Consider the following 15,082-nt stretch of genomic DNA (forward strand, 5'->3'; position numbering starts at 1 on the left):
GTTCCATTAAAATTGTATGTTTTTAATTGCGTATTTCTATTCTATTCTTTTGCGCTCACCTCAAAATGATATATAGGGTATGCTTAGCTTGAGTAAAAATTATTTATCTTTTTATTTTTTATTCTAGAGCATTGTTTACTACATTTCTTTGTGTAAACCAGTCAAGCTCTCATCATCAGCACTTGAGTTTGCTCTTTGTAATCAGAGCAATTGGCATAATATTTTCAATTGTTTCATAAAGAAAATAATTTGAAACCAGGGATCACAGAGCACTTTATTAATGTCACTCTCAAGTCTCTATAGCACACTTCTCAACCAATTGATTCATTATAATATGTTGGGAAACCCTTTCTTTAATATCTGTAAATGCTTTCACATCACATTACATATATTAAATAAAGGGCATTATGATAAAACAATAGCTATAAAAACATGAAACATATGAAACCCTTTGTTGTGATCCAGAGGCACATCACATCAGGTTTTTATAAAATACAGATTGTGAGAAACACTTTAATTTTTATCAAACTTACAATATATCCTCTACTTCAACTTGCACTTTTGTGTGTCGCATTTTCTTATACCATATGCAATGGTGAACCATTAATACCATTTCCCACCATGATGTGGCAGTGACGTCAGTGCACATTTCATTAGGCGCAGCTTCAAATCGCTAACATTCGCTCAAAGCGCTCGGGTACACATGCCCACATTTTAAGACGCCACATAAATATGTGCACAAAACAGCTGCTACACCCGGGGGGTACTCAAGTTTGGTTTTGGAAGGGACGTGCCGCTGAGAATTTGAAAGTGGACCCATAATATACCAATTTTTCATGAAATTTGGACCCATTGATATACCAAAAGTCAAAATTTTCGGCCGAATTTAAGCCAAATTGTCCTAGTTTTTACAAATTTCCCCAAATTTGAAAATTTTGGCTAAATTAACGAAAAATTGGGCTATTTTCCGAAAAAATTGAGAAAATTTTGAAAAAAGGACTCATTCATATACCAAAATAGGCTTTGAAAAAGGGGTCATTGATATACCAAGAGGCTGAAAATGCTACCCATATTTACGGCACGTCCCCGTATGGTCATTTGTACTGAGAACCCCCCGGGCTGCTACATCAGCTTGAAAAATGGTTTAGACGGCTTCCTTACTTCTTAACTTGCACTTTTTGATTAATTTTTGTCTTATTGGTTTTTGTTTTAAATATAGATACCTCCAAAAGGACCAATTACGTGGACCAAGTAGTGTAGAAGCTTACATACAGGCATTACAGAGAGGATGCCGGTGTGTGGAAAGTAAGTCTTTGATTTACTCTGAGAATAAATGATTAAATAAAATAATTTTAATAATAATAAATTACTTTAAAAGTAACCAAACTGAAAAAATGTTAAACTTTATCATACTTTTGTACACCTCAAGTTGAGTAGTGATGTTCATGTTTTTTTTTGTGGTTGAGCCACAATCGTGCCGACAAACCGCCTTTGTACACATGCATTACACCTTGCGTGATTAACTTAACACATACGGTTTGCTACTGTGACCAGTGAATGCGCACGTACATCAATACCGAACATGAGGTGAACTAATGATAGTTTAGCACTCTGGGTGCTTAATTTATTCATTTCAAGGGGCCACTTTATTTACGTCATTATGCATTAATTTGTACATTTTCCAAGCAAAACAATGTTATTAATTCAAGAATATAGCAATATTTAACTGTAGAGAAATTGCCACACCCATTGAGCTATTCCAATTGAAATCCACACTACCCCTGTGGAAGATTTTGGAAATAGCTTCCACAGGGTGTGTTTTTCAAATGTAATTGGTCAGGGTTAATCATTTTGAAACCTATACTCCCCCGAACCATGCCTTCGTCTACATCTTCTTCAACTGGAGTGAGTATTTCACCCAATTGTCTATTCTATTCTATTCAAAACTCATACTCCCTCTGTGGAAGACTTGAACTAATTCTTCCACATGGGTAGTGTGGATTCTAAATGGAATAGCCCATTGCAAGTTTTCTAATTAGATTGATACGGTACTGGTAGAATAGTATCATGTTGCAATACAAGATCTAGTGAGTTAATTAATGCTCTGCATGCTAGCCATAGGCTTCAACATAAAAAGTCCCAAGTTCTGAGATATTTTCTCAAAATATCAAGAGCTAACTCAAGAGCCTCTGAACCAATACTAGCCTTGTTTGTACTCATTGTAATGCATTTTTCATGCTGATTCCATATATGGTCATGAAAATTTACAATTTTGAAATTTTTGAATTAAAAAAAATTGAAACTGTCGTCTGCAGTCGACGCCATCGTGGCGAGAGTTAAGGTATATGTGAGCTACACCAAGGAGTTATTGATTTTTACTGTGAGTGGATACGTCTATAGTCGGTTTCTTTTTCTGACATTCTGGTTCAATTTTGTTATTAAATAGTGATATGGCAACAATTTCCCTGTCACTTATTATTAGTAGGCCTATATCATAAAACTGCGTATTACTTTCAGTTGCGTGATTTTTCCACTTCAGTGATCTCAAATGTTGACTAATTCGTAATTGAATTCAGATTTATTGTTTGTATTATGCATTGAAACGTTGGGCATTGCATTATTACATTGAGTCTGCATCATTAAAGTGTGCACACCTCTGGAACCAATTTAGGTTATATTTATTTTGGGTAATTTACAGCATATTGTGGCTGTAAACTTTGGAATTGTGTATCAGTAAAAGATTGATAGAATTGGGTTGACAAATTATTCATTTTGGTATATCTCCTTTACGAGTCCTTTTATTCAGGGGTAAATGTGGGCTTTAAGTGTGTACAGGTGGAAAAATGGCTATAATGTTCAAAAGTAAATATTTCTGATAGCCTATAATCTTAAATGTGTTTTATTTAGAAACAGTTAAAATACTTCAGTTTTAAAGTAATGTTTTTAACATCAATTTTGGATTTGGCTTCTTTCTTGTTTATGAGATATTCTTAAAATTGCCGCACAATATAATTATTGTAAGAAACTCAACTGGGAATTGAAGTTTGTATTTGCACAGCTCATATATACCCTCGATATGTGTACAATTTAAAATCATGCAAAAAGCGTATATAGACAACAAAGGCTTATGCAATTCATCCCATGTTCCACAGCAAGGCTTTCAAGTGAATCCAAGCTTACAATAGGAACTTGTCAATCAAATTCAGAATTGAAGGAGTCGCACTATGTTTAGGAGCTGTGCAGTAATTATGAGCGGGGGGGGGGAGATAAAATTTCCAAACAATATGCAAAAAATCGCTTTCCCCTCCCTCTCCTTGCATATGCCAAAGTTTTAGGTTCCCAATTTTCAAACCTTAAAATAATCTTGGTATATAAAGTGAGCGCAGCAAGCCGGAAATGTGATTATTTGAATGTTTTTGTACTGTGCTTTCCCCCTCTACTGACCTGACAAAAATTGCTTGCCCCCCTTTTGGCTTGCCAAAAATTCTTGGGGCCCCCCTCAATTTTACTTTCCCCTGGGCTCATAATTATTGCACAGTCCCTTATTTATTCAGTTGTGAGGCTGTCAAGCACCTTCAAATTCTTCAATGGAACTGGTCTATCAAATTTTGAACTTAACAATATGAGTCGCAAAATATGTTTCATACAAATATTGTTATGCAATATGAAACATTTTATTGTGCGTTATTAAACAATGTTGCAGTATAACCATCCCCGTAGACTTCTTGACAGGCAATACAGATACATTTCCAGCGCAAGTTTTTGTGAACAGACCCCAGATTGAGATTCTTGCGGATTTGTGTCAGTCATCATGCACTTAAAAATGCAATTATGAAAACCAAATCCACTTTTGATTAGGGTACAGAGCTGCGGCAGTGTAGATAATACATTATTTAATCAGTTTCCAAACCTCGCTGGATTTCTGCAAGCAAGCCTTTAGTAATACACTGGAGATTACAATGTGCTTGCTGTAAAGTTGCCAAGCTACTAATTAGATATTGATAATTTAGTCAATTATTTAACAATTGAGTCATTAGAAAGTGTGTTTCCTAGCCACTATTGAGCGAGAGACAAATTAGATGATTAATTGGATCAAGGCTTCCTATGTGTTCTGCTCATTCTGCTGCTGTCCAATGGGCTATTCCAGATGTATTCCGCACCCCCCCTATGGAAGACATTAATTCCAGCTGGAATTGAGATGTGTCTAGAATTCCAGCAGTCATTTTTAGCAAAGATTCCGGCTTTGGAAGACATTGAGATTAGGTGAAATTCCGGCTGCTCCGGCTGCTGTCAATTTAGCCCCGAATTCCGGAAGTGTCTTCCATAGGGGGGGGGGGGTGCGGAATACATCTGGAATAGCCCAATGTTTATGTGCATTGGGCTATTCCATTTAAAATCCACATTCCCCCTGTGGAAGATTTTGAAAGTATCTTCCACAGGGGGAGTGTGAATTACAAATGGAATCAACACATTAGTAGCTCCATTTGAAACTCATCCTCCCTCAGGGTTGAAGATTCAGGTTGAATCTTGGAGCTGCGTGATGGACTCATTCCATTTGAAATTCATACTCCCCCCTGTGGCAGATATTTGCAAAATCTTCCATAGGGGGAGTATGGATTTCAAATGGAACAGCCCATTTATAAATAAAGGACACACATTAATTGTAACTGTTAATTAAGTTCAATATTTCACACTTCTGGTAGAGATCACAGGTCAATGGTATCAAATTATGGGGGGTGATTAAAAAATATATACAAAATTTGATGAAAAGCAAACCCAAAAGTACACTATTTTAATTATCTCTGTTCAAAATTGCAATATAATTTGCTCAATTCTGCAATATTTATGCAAATTTTGTTTAAAACAATGAAGAATCTGCACTTTTTCCAGATTCTGAAAAAAAGACACCTATTTTTAAACCACTTTTCTGAAAATTGCGACCCGAAGTTATACCAGAGAGCCTGAAAATGCACCTTAATCTGCCACACATTCCCTGCATGTACCCACTTTTATACTAAGAACCGACTGACTAAATTATACTCATACACTTGAAAGAAGTCATTTTCAGAGTTATGTTTTGCAGTGGATGGCAGCAATTTAGTACAGCATGTGTTTCCCACAATTGACACGATTGAATGAATAATACATGAACCCTGTGCATCATGTATGGTTTGCACAGCTTGGAATGCAAACTGTAGAAAATTGTATGGCTGAAAATTTGAATTTTGTAATCATTTCGTATAATATTGTCATCTCTGGCTGTTCTCTAGACCACATCCACCCCAGCATATCCTTTGCAGTATGCAGCAGATAGCCTTTTGATAAAAACAAAGTAACCAGTAAAGTCTTGCACAGTATTCTATATAGCCTTCAAATGTACAGTTTTGGCTCACTTTTCAAAGGGGATTGGATCAGTGGCAGCACCAGGAATATGCTTGGGGCATTGGGGGGGGAAGTGAATTTCATGTGGGGGCAAAATCAACCAATTTTGCACAAAATTGCCACAAAAGTGGAAATTTGTGTGATTTGGGTTTTTTTCCCTCAAAAGTGGGGGAGAGAAAAATATTTGGGGGTGGGGTAAATGCCCCCCTTGCCCCACCCTGTAGCACTGCCACTGGATTGGATGAGTATTGGCATGGAACTTGAGAGGTGACAGTGGTGCCCATGCAGTGGTGGTCAATTTATTCAACTGAGGCAGAAATAAAATGTTATTAAACCTGACCATCCTCCTTTTAACATGGCCTAAACTAGCAATTAATGTGCAAATAATTTGAATTGTTCAAGTTTCATAAAGTTGCATACCAATTTGTTTATTACTTTATACAACTTGTGAGGGCATGTATTTTAATGTTATTGTAGCCATGTTGAAAACCATTGCCGCTTCCATAAAGTTTCTGGAATACCTTGTTAAAGAGAATACATGTAGAACTAATCACTGGGTTAATTGAACTGAAACCTGATACTATTTGCTAGCAACCAATTTTCACTTTTAGTTTCATATTTCAAAGATAATAATGAAAGTTGTAACGAATATCCAATGGCAATCTTAAGAAATATGTAAACCATTTATGTATGTTAATTATCAGTTGGTTGCGTCCAACACTTATTTCAAATAAGTGAATATCAGATTACCATCTTTAGGTATAATCTCCTTTAACCCCCTGAGCACTACCGGCCGATCTAACATTGCCACTGATTGGTCAATTACATGATATCTTCACTTTAATCACCAATCAGAATGGAGCTTTGCAAATAATTCTCCCCAATTTTTTTGTATGGTGAAATTATTCTAACAATATAGCTGATTGGTCCAATTGATAATGAAACTTCTTTTTGGCCAATCGGCAGGTAGCTCTCATGGGGTTAAAAGAAGTAATCTTTGAATTGAACTTAAGTTCTCATACAGAGTGTCCTGGGAAAAAGACAGTAGTGAAGTTCTTGATTCATTAAGCATTTTATTCTGATTCATATCAGTCTGGTTTGTGTCTGAGGATGAGGTTAGGTAGGATATTGAAATATTATCAATCAGAGAAAGTTGCATCAATTTATACCAATATCTCATGAATATGTATGAGGTGTAATGATAGTATTGCCCATTGAAGTCATGATGACTTTGAAGACCCATCACACAAACATTTTGTATTCCAAAGTGTCTAGTTAAATCACTACCAGCAGTTTGAATATTAGAAACAAAACTTCCCTGCTCCTACTATTTTCATTCATACCAACTAAACATCTCTCTGACCAAAACTGTTACTGGGGGAAAAGTGTAAGCTTTCCTCTGATGAATACAAAAATCTATCATTTTGATACAGTAATGTGAGACAACAGAAGGCAACAGAAACACTCCAGAAATACACTCAAACAAGACAAGGAACCTGCTAGTAGCAAGTGAGTGCACCGGGTGGATGAGTTCTAGGGGCCTCAAGGGTTCTGGGACCCTGACAGAGCAAAAGCAAAAATGAAATGAGAGCTGTAAAGGAGAAGTTAAAAGGGCCATACGCTGCTCCTTGTCCCTGCCCCTGCCTGCTAGAGTGTTGTTCCTAAGAGCAAATTATGTAACTGTGTGGTTTTATTTTGATTATATTGCAGTGGATGTGTGGGATGGTCCTGATGATGATCCAATTATCTATCATGGTCATACGCTGACATCTAAGATTAAGTTTAAGGATGTGGTTGAAGCTGTTGACAAGTATGCCTTTGAGGCTACACCGTAAGTGTCTTAACTATCATCCATACAGTCACACTATATCTGTGTGAGTTACCTTAAAGGAGCATTTGCAGATTTTCTCAGAAAAAATACTCTCTTTAAACCAGGCCTTCTCAACTAGTTTATTTGAAGTGTCAACTGCGAAATTTTAGTGATCATGAAATGCCAACATGTTAAGGGAGGATTTTGTGAGAAAGCGTGTGCGCGACAGAACGCATATCGGGTGGGTCCAAGAGCCTGCCTTATGGCCCCTGGAGGGGTCCAGTGTTAAAGCCCGGCCGCAGGGGTCCAGGGCAGCACCCACGGAAGTTCTGAGATTTTAGGGCTTTCCCTATGGAAAATCATCTGTTCTTCCCTGGGCCTCAAGGAAGAACAGATGATTAATTGTGTTTTCAACTGATTGAGTGTCCCAGGTTAAAGAAGAAATAAAACAAACAAACAAAGATGTGGTATTTTCACCCCTTTTAAAAAAAAATTTATGTGAAAAAAAATAGTAAAATTACCGTGCACCACTTCGACTTACTCCAAACGCCACAAGTGGCGCGACGCCGCCAGGTGAGAAGGCCGCTTTACACAATGTGCAATAGACTCTTTTCTCTATCTTCATACGTTCCAGGGAAACTGCATACTCTTCATCTCTGTGCACAAGTTTGCGACTTGTGTGGATATAAGAATATAGAGGGTATTCATTACTACGTCATTGGTGTGATTGCTCATGCATACAATTCCTCCACATAGGCTGCTTAGCTTATTCATGAAAGTGGCCTCTTGACATGATATAACAGTAACCTTTATGTCATTAGTGAGGCCCACTTACAATGTTCAACACAAAGTGAACAATGCTATAACTTGGAGGACAAACAAGCGAACACCGCCTAAATTCGACTGGCGTGTGTACAGCGTGGGAAGCTATGGGGAAATTGAAGACTCGCTCTCTGATCATGCATGTGTTTATGGTTCGGTTGGCGGTTACTTAGCAACTCTCGTTCCGCTTGGGTTTATTGCATACACTCTATTGCCAGTGGACCCCTGGAATTGGGCATGACATTTATGCTTTCAAAATGCACACATTTGCAAACATTAGAGTATTTCTCCCAATGCAAATGAATAATGGTGCAGTTGTGGTTTCAAATGCACACATTGCGAACATAACAGTACTTTCTACCAAATGCATATGTATAATTGTTATAATATAACACGGAAAAACAGTGGCATGATCATGTTTATTTATATAAATCCCATTGATCATGCCACTGTTTTTCTGTGTTATATTTCCTCACAGGGAGGATGGCAATTTATTTCTCGCACTTACGGCCCTAGCTACTATGGGCTTTTTGAGGGGAGGACATAAGTGTAAGTGACCACTTATAGGTTCGAATTTCAACCAGCCTAATCATCGTGGTTAAGGCACAGGTCTCGTAAACCTGAGGTCCTGGGTTTGATTCCCAAGTGGGAACACTTTTTCCACTTGTTTCCTTTATTATTTGCGACAGCGAACCTGGTAAAAAATCGTGTTTATTTATATAAATCCTGTCGATCATGCCACTGTTTTTCCGTGTTATAATGTAATTATATTGTATCATCTTTATTACTTTGCAGATATCCAGTTATTCTTTCATTGGAGAACCACTGTAGTGTACCACAACAGGCAGTAATGGCTAAATATCTCAAAGATATATTAGGCGGTATCCTTTTTAATGTGATTGCATTATATATTATTGGGTGAAGCAGTAGCAGAGGTTTATAGGTCTGGGAGATACTAGGTGAAACAGAATTAAAACTTCGAGTATTGTGTGAAAATGAGGGGAGGGTATTTCCCATATAGGGATAGGGTGAGTTCAACTGATCTGTAACAAAATGTTTTTCTTTGATATCCGCTGATACCTTACATAAGAAAAGACTTTATCATGTGAATCACTAGTATTATGTTACTTTACATTGACAGTGGAAAGGGAGATATCACTAGGATCCACAACATGCTCATCTATTGGAGGCACAGTTCTTTAATCCCAATACATCTGTACACTCATTGAATGACCTTTGAAAATTTGGGTACAAAAACTCACACTCTGCAACTTCAGGTCAAATTTTGCACTATGATTGTTTAATTGAGGTTATTGAACTATGTTATTAAGATGAGGCTATTGTGGTCCATAGTGTATGGTTCATTGAACAGAAAACAACAGAAAACAAAGAATTCTTCTTTGAAATATTGACCTCTGAACATGAAGCATTCCTGGTAAGTTATGGTCCAGAGATTATGAATATGGCCATAACAAGAATATAAAGGTTTGCAAATGAGCAGGTCTCAGTTATCAGACAAAATTTGTAATGAACATTGGCAAGTACTTTGAACTGAAACTTTATGGCATTAATCATACTACATGTGTTATAAGTTACAGACAGTGTGTCAAATAAAATGCTCATAGGCCTACATGTCAAGGGCTTAGAGCCAGAAGCAGCTATGTCCATTTGTTTTCTCAATTACATGTTACTCATTTTGGCAACAAATGTACGGTTAATTATACCCTCCATAATAAACGCAAGTGACTTTGGTGTATATGCATGGTCACTTGAACAGTTGGTTAGACGCAAGTGACCATGCATATACCCCAAAGTCACTTACATTTTCTTATGGATGGCAGAATTAACCGTCCATTTGTTACAGAAATGAGTAACATGTAATTGAGAAAGCAAATGGACATAGCTGCTTCTGGCTCTAAGCCCTCGAATGTGTACATATTTCTTCTGAGACAAATTTTGAATGATTTCTAAATTCAATTCAATTTATTACAAGCTTTGACATGAAATGATTTTAATACTGGTAAATATTTGTAAAAAATGTTCAGAGTTGGGTGCAGATGATTTAACTCGCCCTGTCCATATGTACATGTAGGCCTATGATGGGTATTTCCTGTTATGTTCCCAACAAAACATTGGGCTATTCCATTTAAAAATCCACACTACCCCTGTGGAAGATTTAGCTATATACATGTAGTCTTCCACAGAATGATTACAAATTTTAAATACAATAGACAATTAGGAAACTTCCATTTGTAATTATAGGTAAAGCCATAATACAGAGGGAATGTGGGTTTCAAAATGATTAACCCTGACCAATTACGTTTGAAAAACATACTCCCTCTGTGGAAGATACTTACAAAATCTTCCACAGGGGTAGTGTGAATTTCAACTGTAATAGCACATTTTGCCTTTATGTAGTTCTTTCACATTTCCTAAAAACAACAGACTAATAAAGTTGGACACATCATGTGCTATGCTCATAACATTGCAGATTGACAGAGTGTAGCGGTTTGTAGTTTGCAATTGCCTTTTTACGAGTTTTTAAACCTGTCGGGCTAGTTATAGAGGAATCCGATGAGCCACATCCCTACACCTCACTGGCAGCCATAGCTGGGGGCCATCCATCCATTTTACGCGACGCCAGTATCATAGGCATGCAGCGTTTACTGCTCTGGTGATGCAGCGCAAGTGCTACGCGGTCCGATGCGCTCACGATAGTGGGCGTTTTGAATCGCAATCCAAAAGAACTAAGCTAGTTTGGCGCAGATGGCCCCCAGCTATGGCCGACTTAATCTTGACCATCACTTGGCTCGTTGGATTTGTCTATAGCATGGCTGTCACTTGCAGGGATGTAAATTTTAGTTTGTTTATACTGTCTCTCCTATGGGACCAGGCTCTGGCAAATGTTTCAAGCCAGGCTAAAAAGCCTATGCATGCTGGCCTATATATGAAAAGAAAAGTGAGAAAACAGATTACGATAAAGAACAAGGAAAAGATGGCCTCTTCCAGCAATCAAGGCTCAACTGAACAATTGTATTGTAATTGTGTAAACAAATCCTCCTTAGATTCTCATGTAACAAAACAAAAATGATTTGATACTTGTAAAGGGAAGTTTTGTAAAACTTATGTTTCTACTACTTTCCATATCAAGTTTTCATTCAAGTTTTTCTTTTCAAATCTTTATGTTTGTAAAGGAAATCAAAACCTTTAAGAAATAGAAGATGTAGAAAGTCGGTTTCACTTAACATAATAAGTGCATATTGAAACTGTCAAGATTTCCTAAACAGCTTTCTTTCCTCCCACACAAGTGACAGAGACACTGTGAACCAAAATGACCTCATCTCTAGTGACATAGTTCCATAGCATCCATTTTAACAATCAAACCTCAAAAGTTGTCCTCAAGTTGTGGGGTATGATCAGGTTTGGTACCCAATCCATATAGAAGTTGGCATGTGAGTGTATAAACTTGTTGGGATTAGAGAAATGTGCCTTGACAGATGAGATATATCAGTTGTCTGCATGGGTTTTATTCATTAATGTGGATTTCTCATAATTGTACTGCAGTTCTGTAGATTGTTTTCAATTGCATGATAAAACGTTTTCATTAAATTTTGGGATTTGAAGCTTTTTAAAAGAAAATTGAAATATCGACTTTAACAAATGAAGTTTTAACCTGAAAATTGTTTGATTACTAGATTTTGTTGACCAGCGTTTGATCACTATAGTTTGATCAGCTCGTAATAGGCGGGAAATGTTATGCTTTTATCACTACGCCGAAAAGTAGACCCATGTTAAGAGTGCTCTTAGTTGACCTATCTGCTCTTTATTTTGTGTGTTAAAGAAAGTAGACAAAGTATAGGACTTGAATTAATAAGTTGTGATGCTTCTGGTGAGATGTCACAAGAAAATTCTCAAAATCAAATATTTTGATATTAATCCGCAATGTTATAAGGCCCGCCGATTACGAGCTGATCAAACTATAGCGATTTTTGATTCACACACTGGGATTGCTTATATGATATGCCTCTAAGTATGGGCAGATTTATAAGGATGCCTTTCCGATTTTTGTAAATCACCTCAGAACCAAAATAAGGTTACCCAAGACAGTAAAAATCTTTATAAAATTTACATGAAACAATTGATGTTTCTCTTTCACTATCCAGTTTTTCCCTTTAATTTTAATTACCTTAGTTAACCAAATGATTTTTTATCTGAAGACATCTGCACATGTTTTCTATGTTTCAGATGCAACCAAATCGTGGTTTCATTTTAGGCATTAAAACAACATTGTTTCACAAGCCAGATAGGATTCAAGTTAATAATCAAGACAAATTTCAAAAAGCTACAATGACCATTTACAGTGATATGAGGGTTAGAACAGAACCTTTGAATGACATATATATTTTAGTAGGGACTACTTAAAATAATGTGAAGAATGGTGGATCTTTGATCTTTGTTTTTTTATCAATCTGAGCATTTTCTTTAACTTTGCAACCAATATCAGACAAGTTATATATGCAGCCCGTAAGAAAGGATGGTCAAATGCCATCACCAGAAGATCTCAAGGAAAGAATTCTCATCAAGGTAAGTTGTACTACATAATTTAGAATAATTTTATTCCAGTAGTGTTCCCAGATAATGTGGTTTCAAGCCCTGGTGTGGTTTACTGATGTATAGTTTTTAGTAGTGGTTCTCCTCTTAATTTAGCTATTGATGAGATGCATTTACCAATTAATGTAGTGCCCCTCCCTAATAGCCCAAAATTGAGCTATTCCATTTAAAATCCACACTACCCCTGTGGAAATTGGAAATATCTTCCACAGGGGGAGTATGACTTTCTCATGGAATGCTCACATTTAGCAGCTCCATTTGAATTTCATACACTCTCTGAGAAAGATTCAACCTGAATCTTCCACTGAGGGAGGGTTAGTTTCAAATTGAGCTGCTAATATATTCATTCCATTCAAAATTCATACTCCCCCTGTGGAAGATATTTCCAAAATCTCCCACAGGGGTAGGGTGGATTTTAAATGGAATAGCCTAACTAATGCAAGTTAAAACGTAAATTAATTTTTAACGCAAGTTAAAACATATTTGTTAGTACACCTAACCCTATGTTGATTGTAATCCTAAACTCACTGCAATTCTTACCCTTTCCCTAATTTAGAAGTGAAACATGAGTATAATAATGGCTCTATCATTCAAGTCATTTTTTCTTTCGTCAGATTTCTAATCAAATTGAGGAATTTTCAGAGAGGCAATTTTGAGTTATACAACATGCAAAATTGTACAATACAGCTGAATGTATACTACATCACTGAGCGACAGCGATTGGTTTTTAGCCAATGAGAGTACAGTGTGTTGAGAAAAGCATGCCGCCTTATTGGTCAAATATCAATCAATTGTCGCTCGGGAATGGAGTATAAATTCAGCTTCATGGAGTAATGCAAGTAAAGCTGTACACTATAACAGTTGTGTGTATTCAGTAAGCTTACCTGTCATAGATCGTATAAGCAAATGTGATTTTGTTCTCCAGAGATTTTAATTGTCAAAATTTTCAGGCATTAAAGCGTAAAGAAACAAAATTATTATATCTTATCTATATAATATCTATATGTATATACAAAGACATGTGCAATGTTTTATGGGCAAATGACCGAGAGTGAAAAAGCCCTCTTCATGAAACTTTCATTTCTGTATATGTCTTGGGAATCCCTTACCCAAGTAGCACCTCTAGATGCTGTTAAGCCATCTTCATCTTTATTTTCCTCTCCTTTGTTTTCCAGTTCTTGGTTGCCACTCGGTAACTCCTTTTGTCCGTCTATTGTTCTTATTTCTTGCCACATGTCCTGCCCATGCATCCCCATTTTACTTCACCAATTTTTTCCATGATGTCTGTTTTGCTTCCTGATTCTGTCACTGTTCCTGACTCTATCCCTAAGAATAAGTAAAGTGGGAATAATATAGAGTAGACCCTTGTAGTATATATAACAGTTTAATTCCATGTGTCTCAACTAATTATGTGAATTTGCAGGGCAAGAAACACAAGCTGAATCTACAAGATGTGAGTAGGCATGACAACAAGAGAATGGCTCATATGCACCTATCATATGTAGCATGCACCAAATTCACAACTTTCAAATTTAGAGACTGTGAACTTTTTTACAATGGGCTATTACATTTAAAATTCACACTACCCCTAGATTTGGGAAATATCTTCCACTAGGGGAGTATGATTTTCAAATGAAATGGGCAGCTCCATTTGAAACTCATCCTCACTCTGTGAAAGATTCAGGTTGAATCTTCCTCAGAGGGTGTATGAAATTCAAATGGAGCTGCCTAATGTGTTCATTTCATTTGAAAATCATACTCCCCTGGAGGAAGATATTTCCAAAATCTTCCACAGGGGTAGTGTGGATTTTAAATTTAATAAGCCATTAAGTGTATTCCACCTGTATTACTGAGCAATTCTATCATAATAATTCTAGAAGAAGTTTTCATTTGTCAAGCAGAGTAAATTGGTGGCCATCCGCCATGAATGGGATATAATTTTGGCAAAGCTTGTTTGAGATATGGTCCATTAAACTTCTCAAAAAACAATAGAAAACAAAGGATTTCTCAACTCTTTTACAGATTTTTACAACCTTGCAAATAAGCAACAGGGACATGTAATATATCATTGTAAAGCCTATTTTGAGGAGAACTTGCTTGTCTAATATCTCAAAAAAGTGAAAACACTGACATTACAAGTCATTTGCAGTGGATGGTCACATTGTTGGTTTTGCGGAAACCTTTTACTTGCTCAAAAATAGAAGAACTGATGCAACTGAATGGTATATCATATTTAAACTAGACTCTATACTTACAACACTAATAGCAACCTATGTCTCTCTTAGTACAACCAAACATTATATATACTTACTTTAAAGGCAAACTGTGTTGTGGGGTAGAACTGCATTGTGAGTGTGAAGTTGGGTATGACTAACATTTTTTGCTTTGATGTTGATGTCTGATGTATCTAACAGGTACCATTGGGCATTCCAAGATATCCAGTGTCAAAGTTTGCAC

General features: G+C 36.7%; 1 protein-coding gene across 6 annotated transcripts in view; it reads left to right on the top strand.

The window, feature by feature from the left end:
- LOC140155346 (1-phosphatidylinositol 4,5-bisphosphate phosphodiesterase delta-4-like) overlaps positions 1-15,082 on the top strand; it is a 112,326-nt gene that overhangs the window by 75,010 nt on the left and 22,234 nt on the right. For 4 of the 6 annotated variants that reach the window (XM_072178152.1, XM_072178154.1, XM_072178155.1 and 1 more), the window contains 5 exons: positions 1,220-1,305; positions 7,093-7,213; positions 8,810-8,895; positions 12,519-12,598; positions 14,049-14,078. In XM_072178152.1, the coding sequence (XP_072034253.1) occupies positions 1,220-1,305; positions 7,093-7,213; positions 8,810-8,895; positions 12,519-12,598; positions 14,049-14,078 (403 nt within the window). The remainder of the gene's footprint in view (positions 1-1,219; positions 1,306-7,092; positions 7,214-8,809; positions 8,896-12,518; positions 12,599-14,048; positions 14,079-15,082) is intronic. The other 2 variants (XM_072178153.1, XM_072178156.1) reach the window with 1 other exon arrangement.

This window comes from Amphiura filiformis, chromosome 6 (assembly GCF_039555335.1).
Source record: "Amphiura filiformis chromosome 6, Afil_fr2py, whole genome shotgun sequence".
Taxonomy (NCBI): domain Eukaryota; kingdom Metazoa; phylum Echinodermata; class Ophiuroidea; order Amphilepidida; family Amphiuridae; genus Amphiura; species Amphiura filiformis.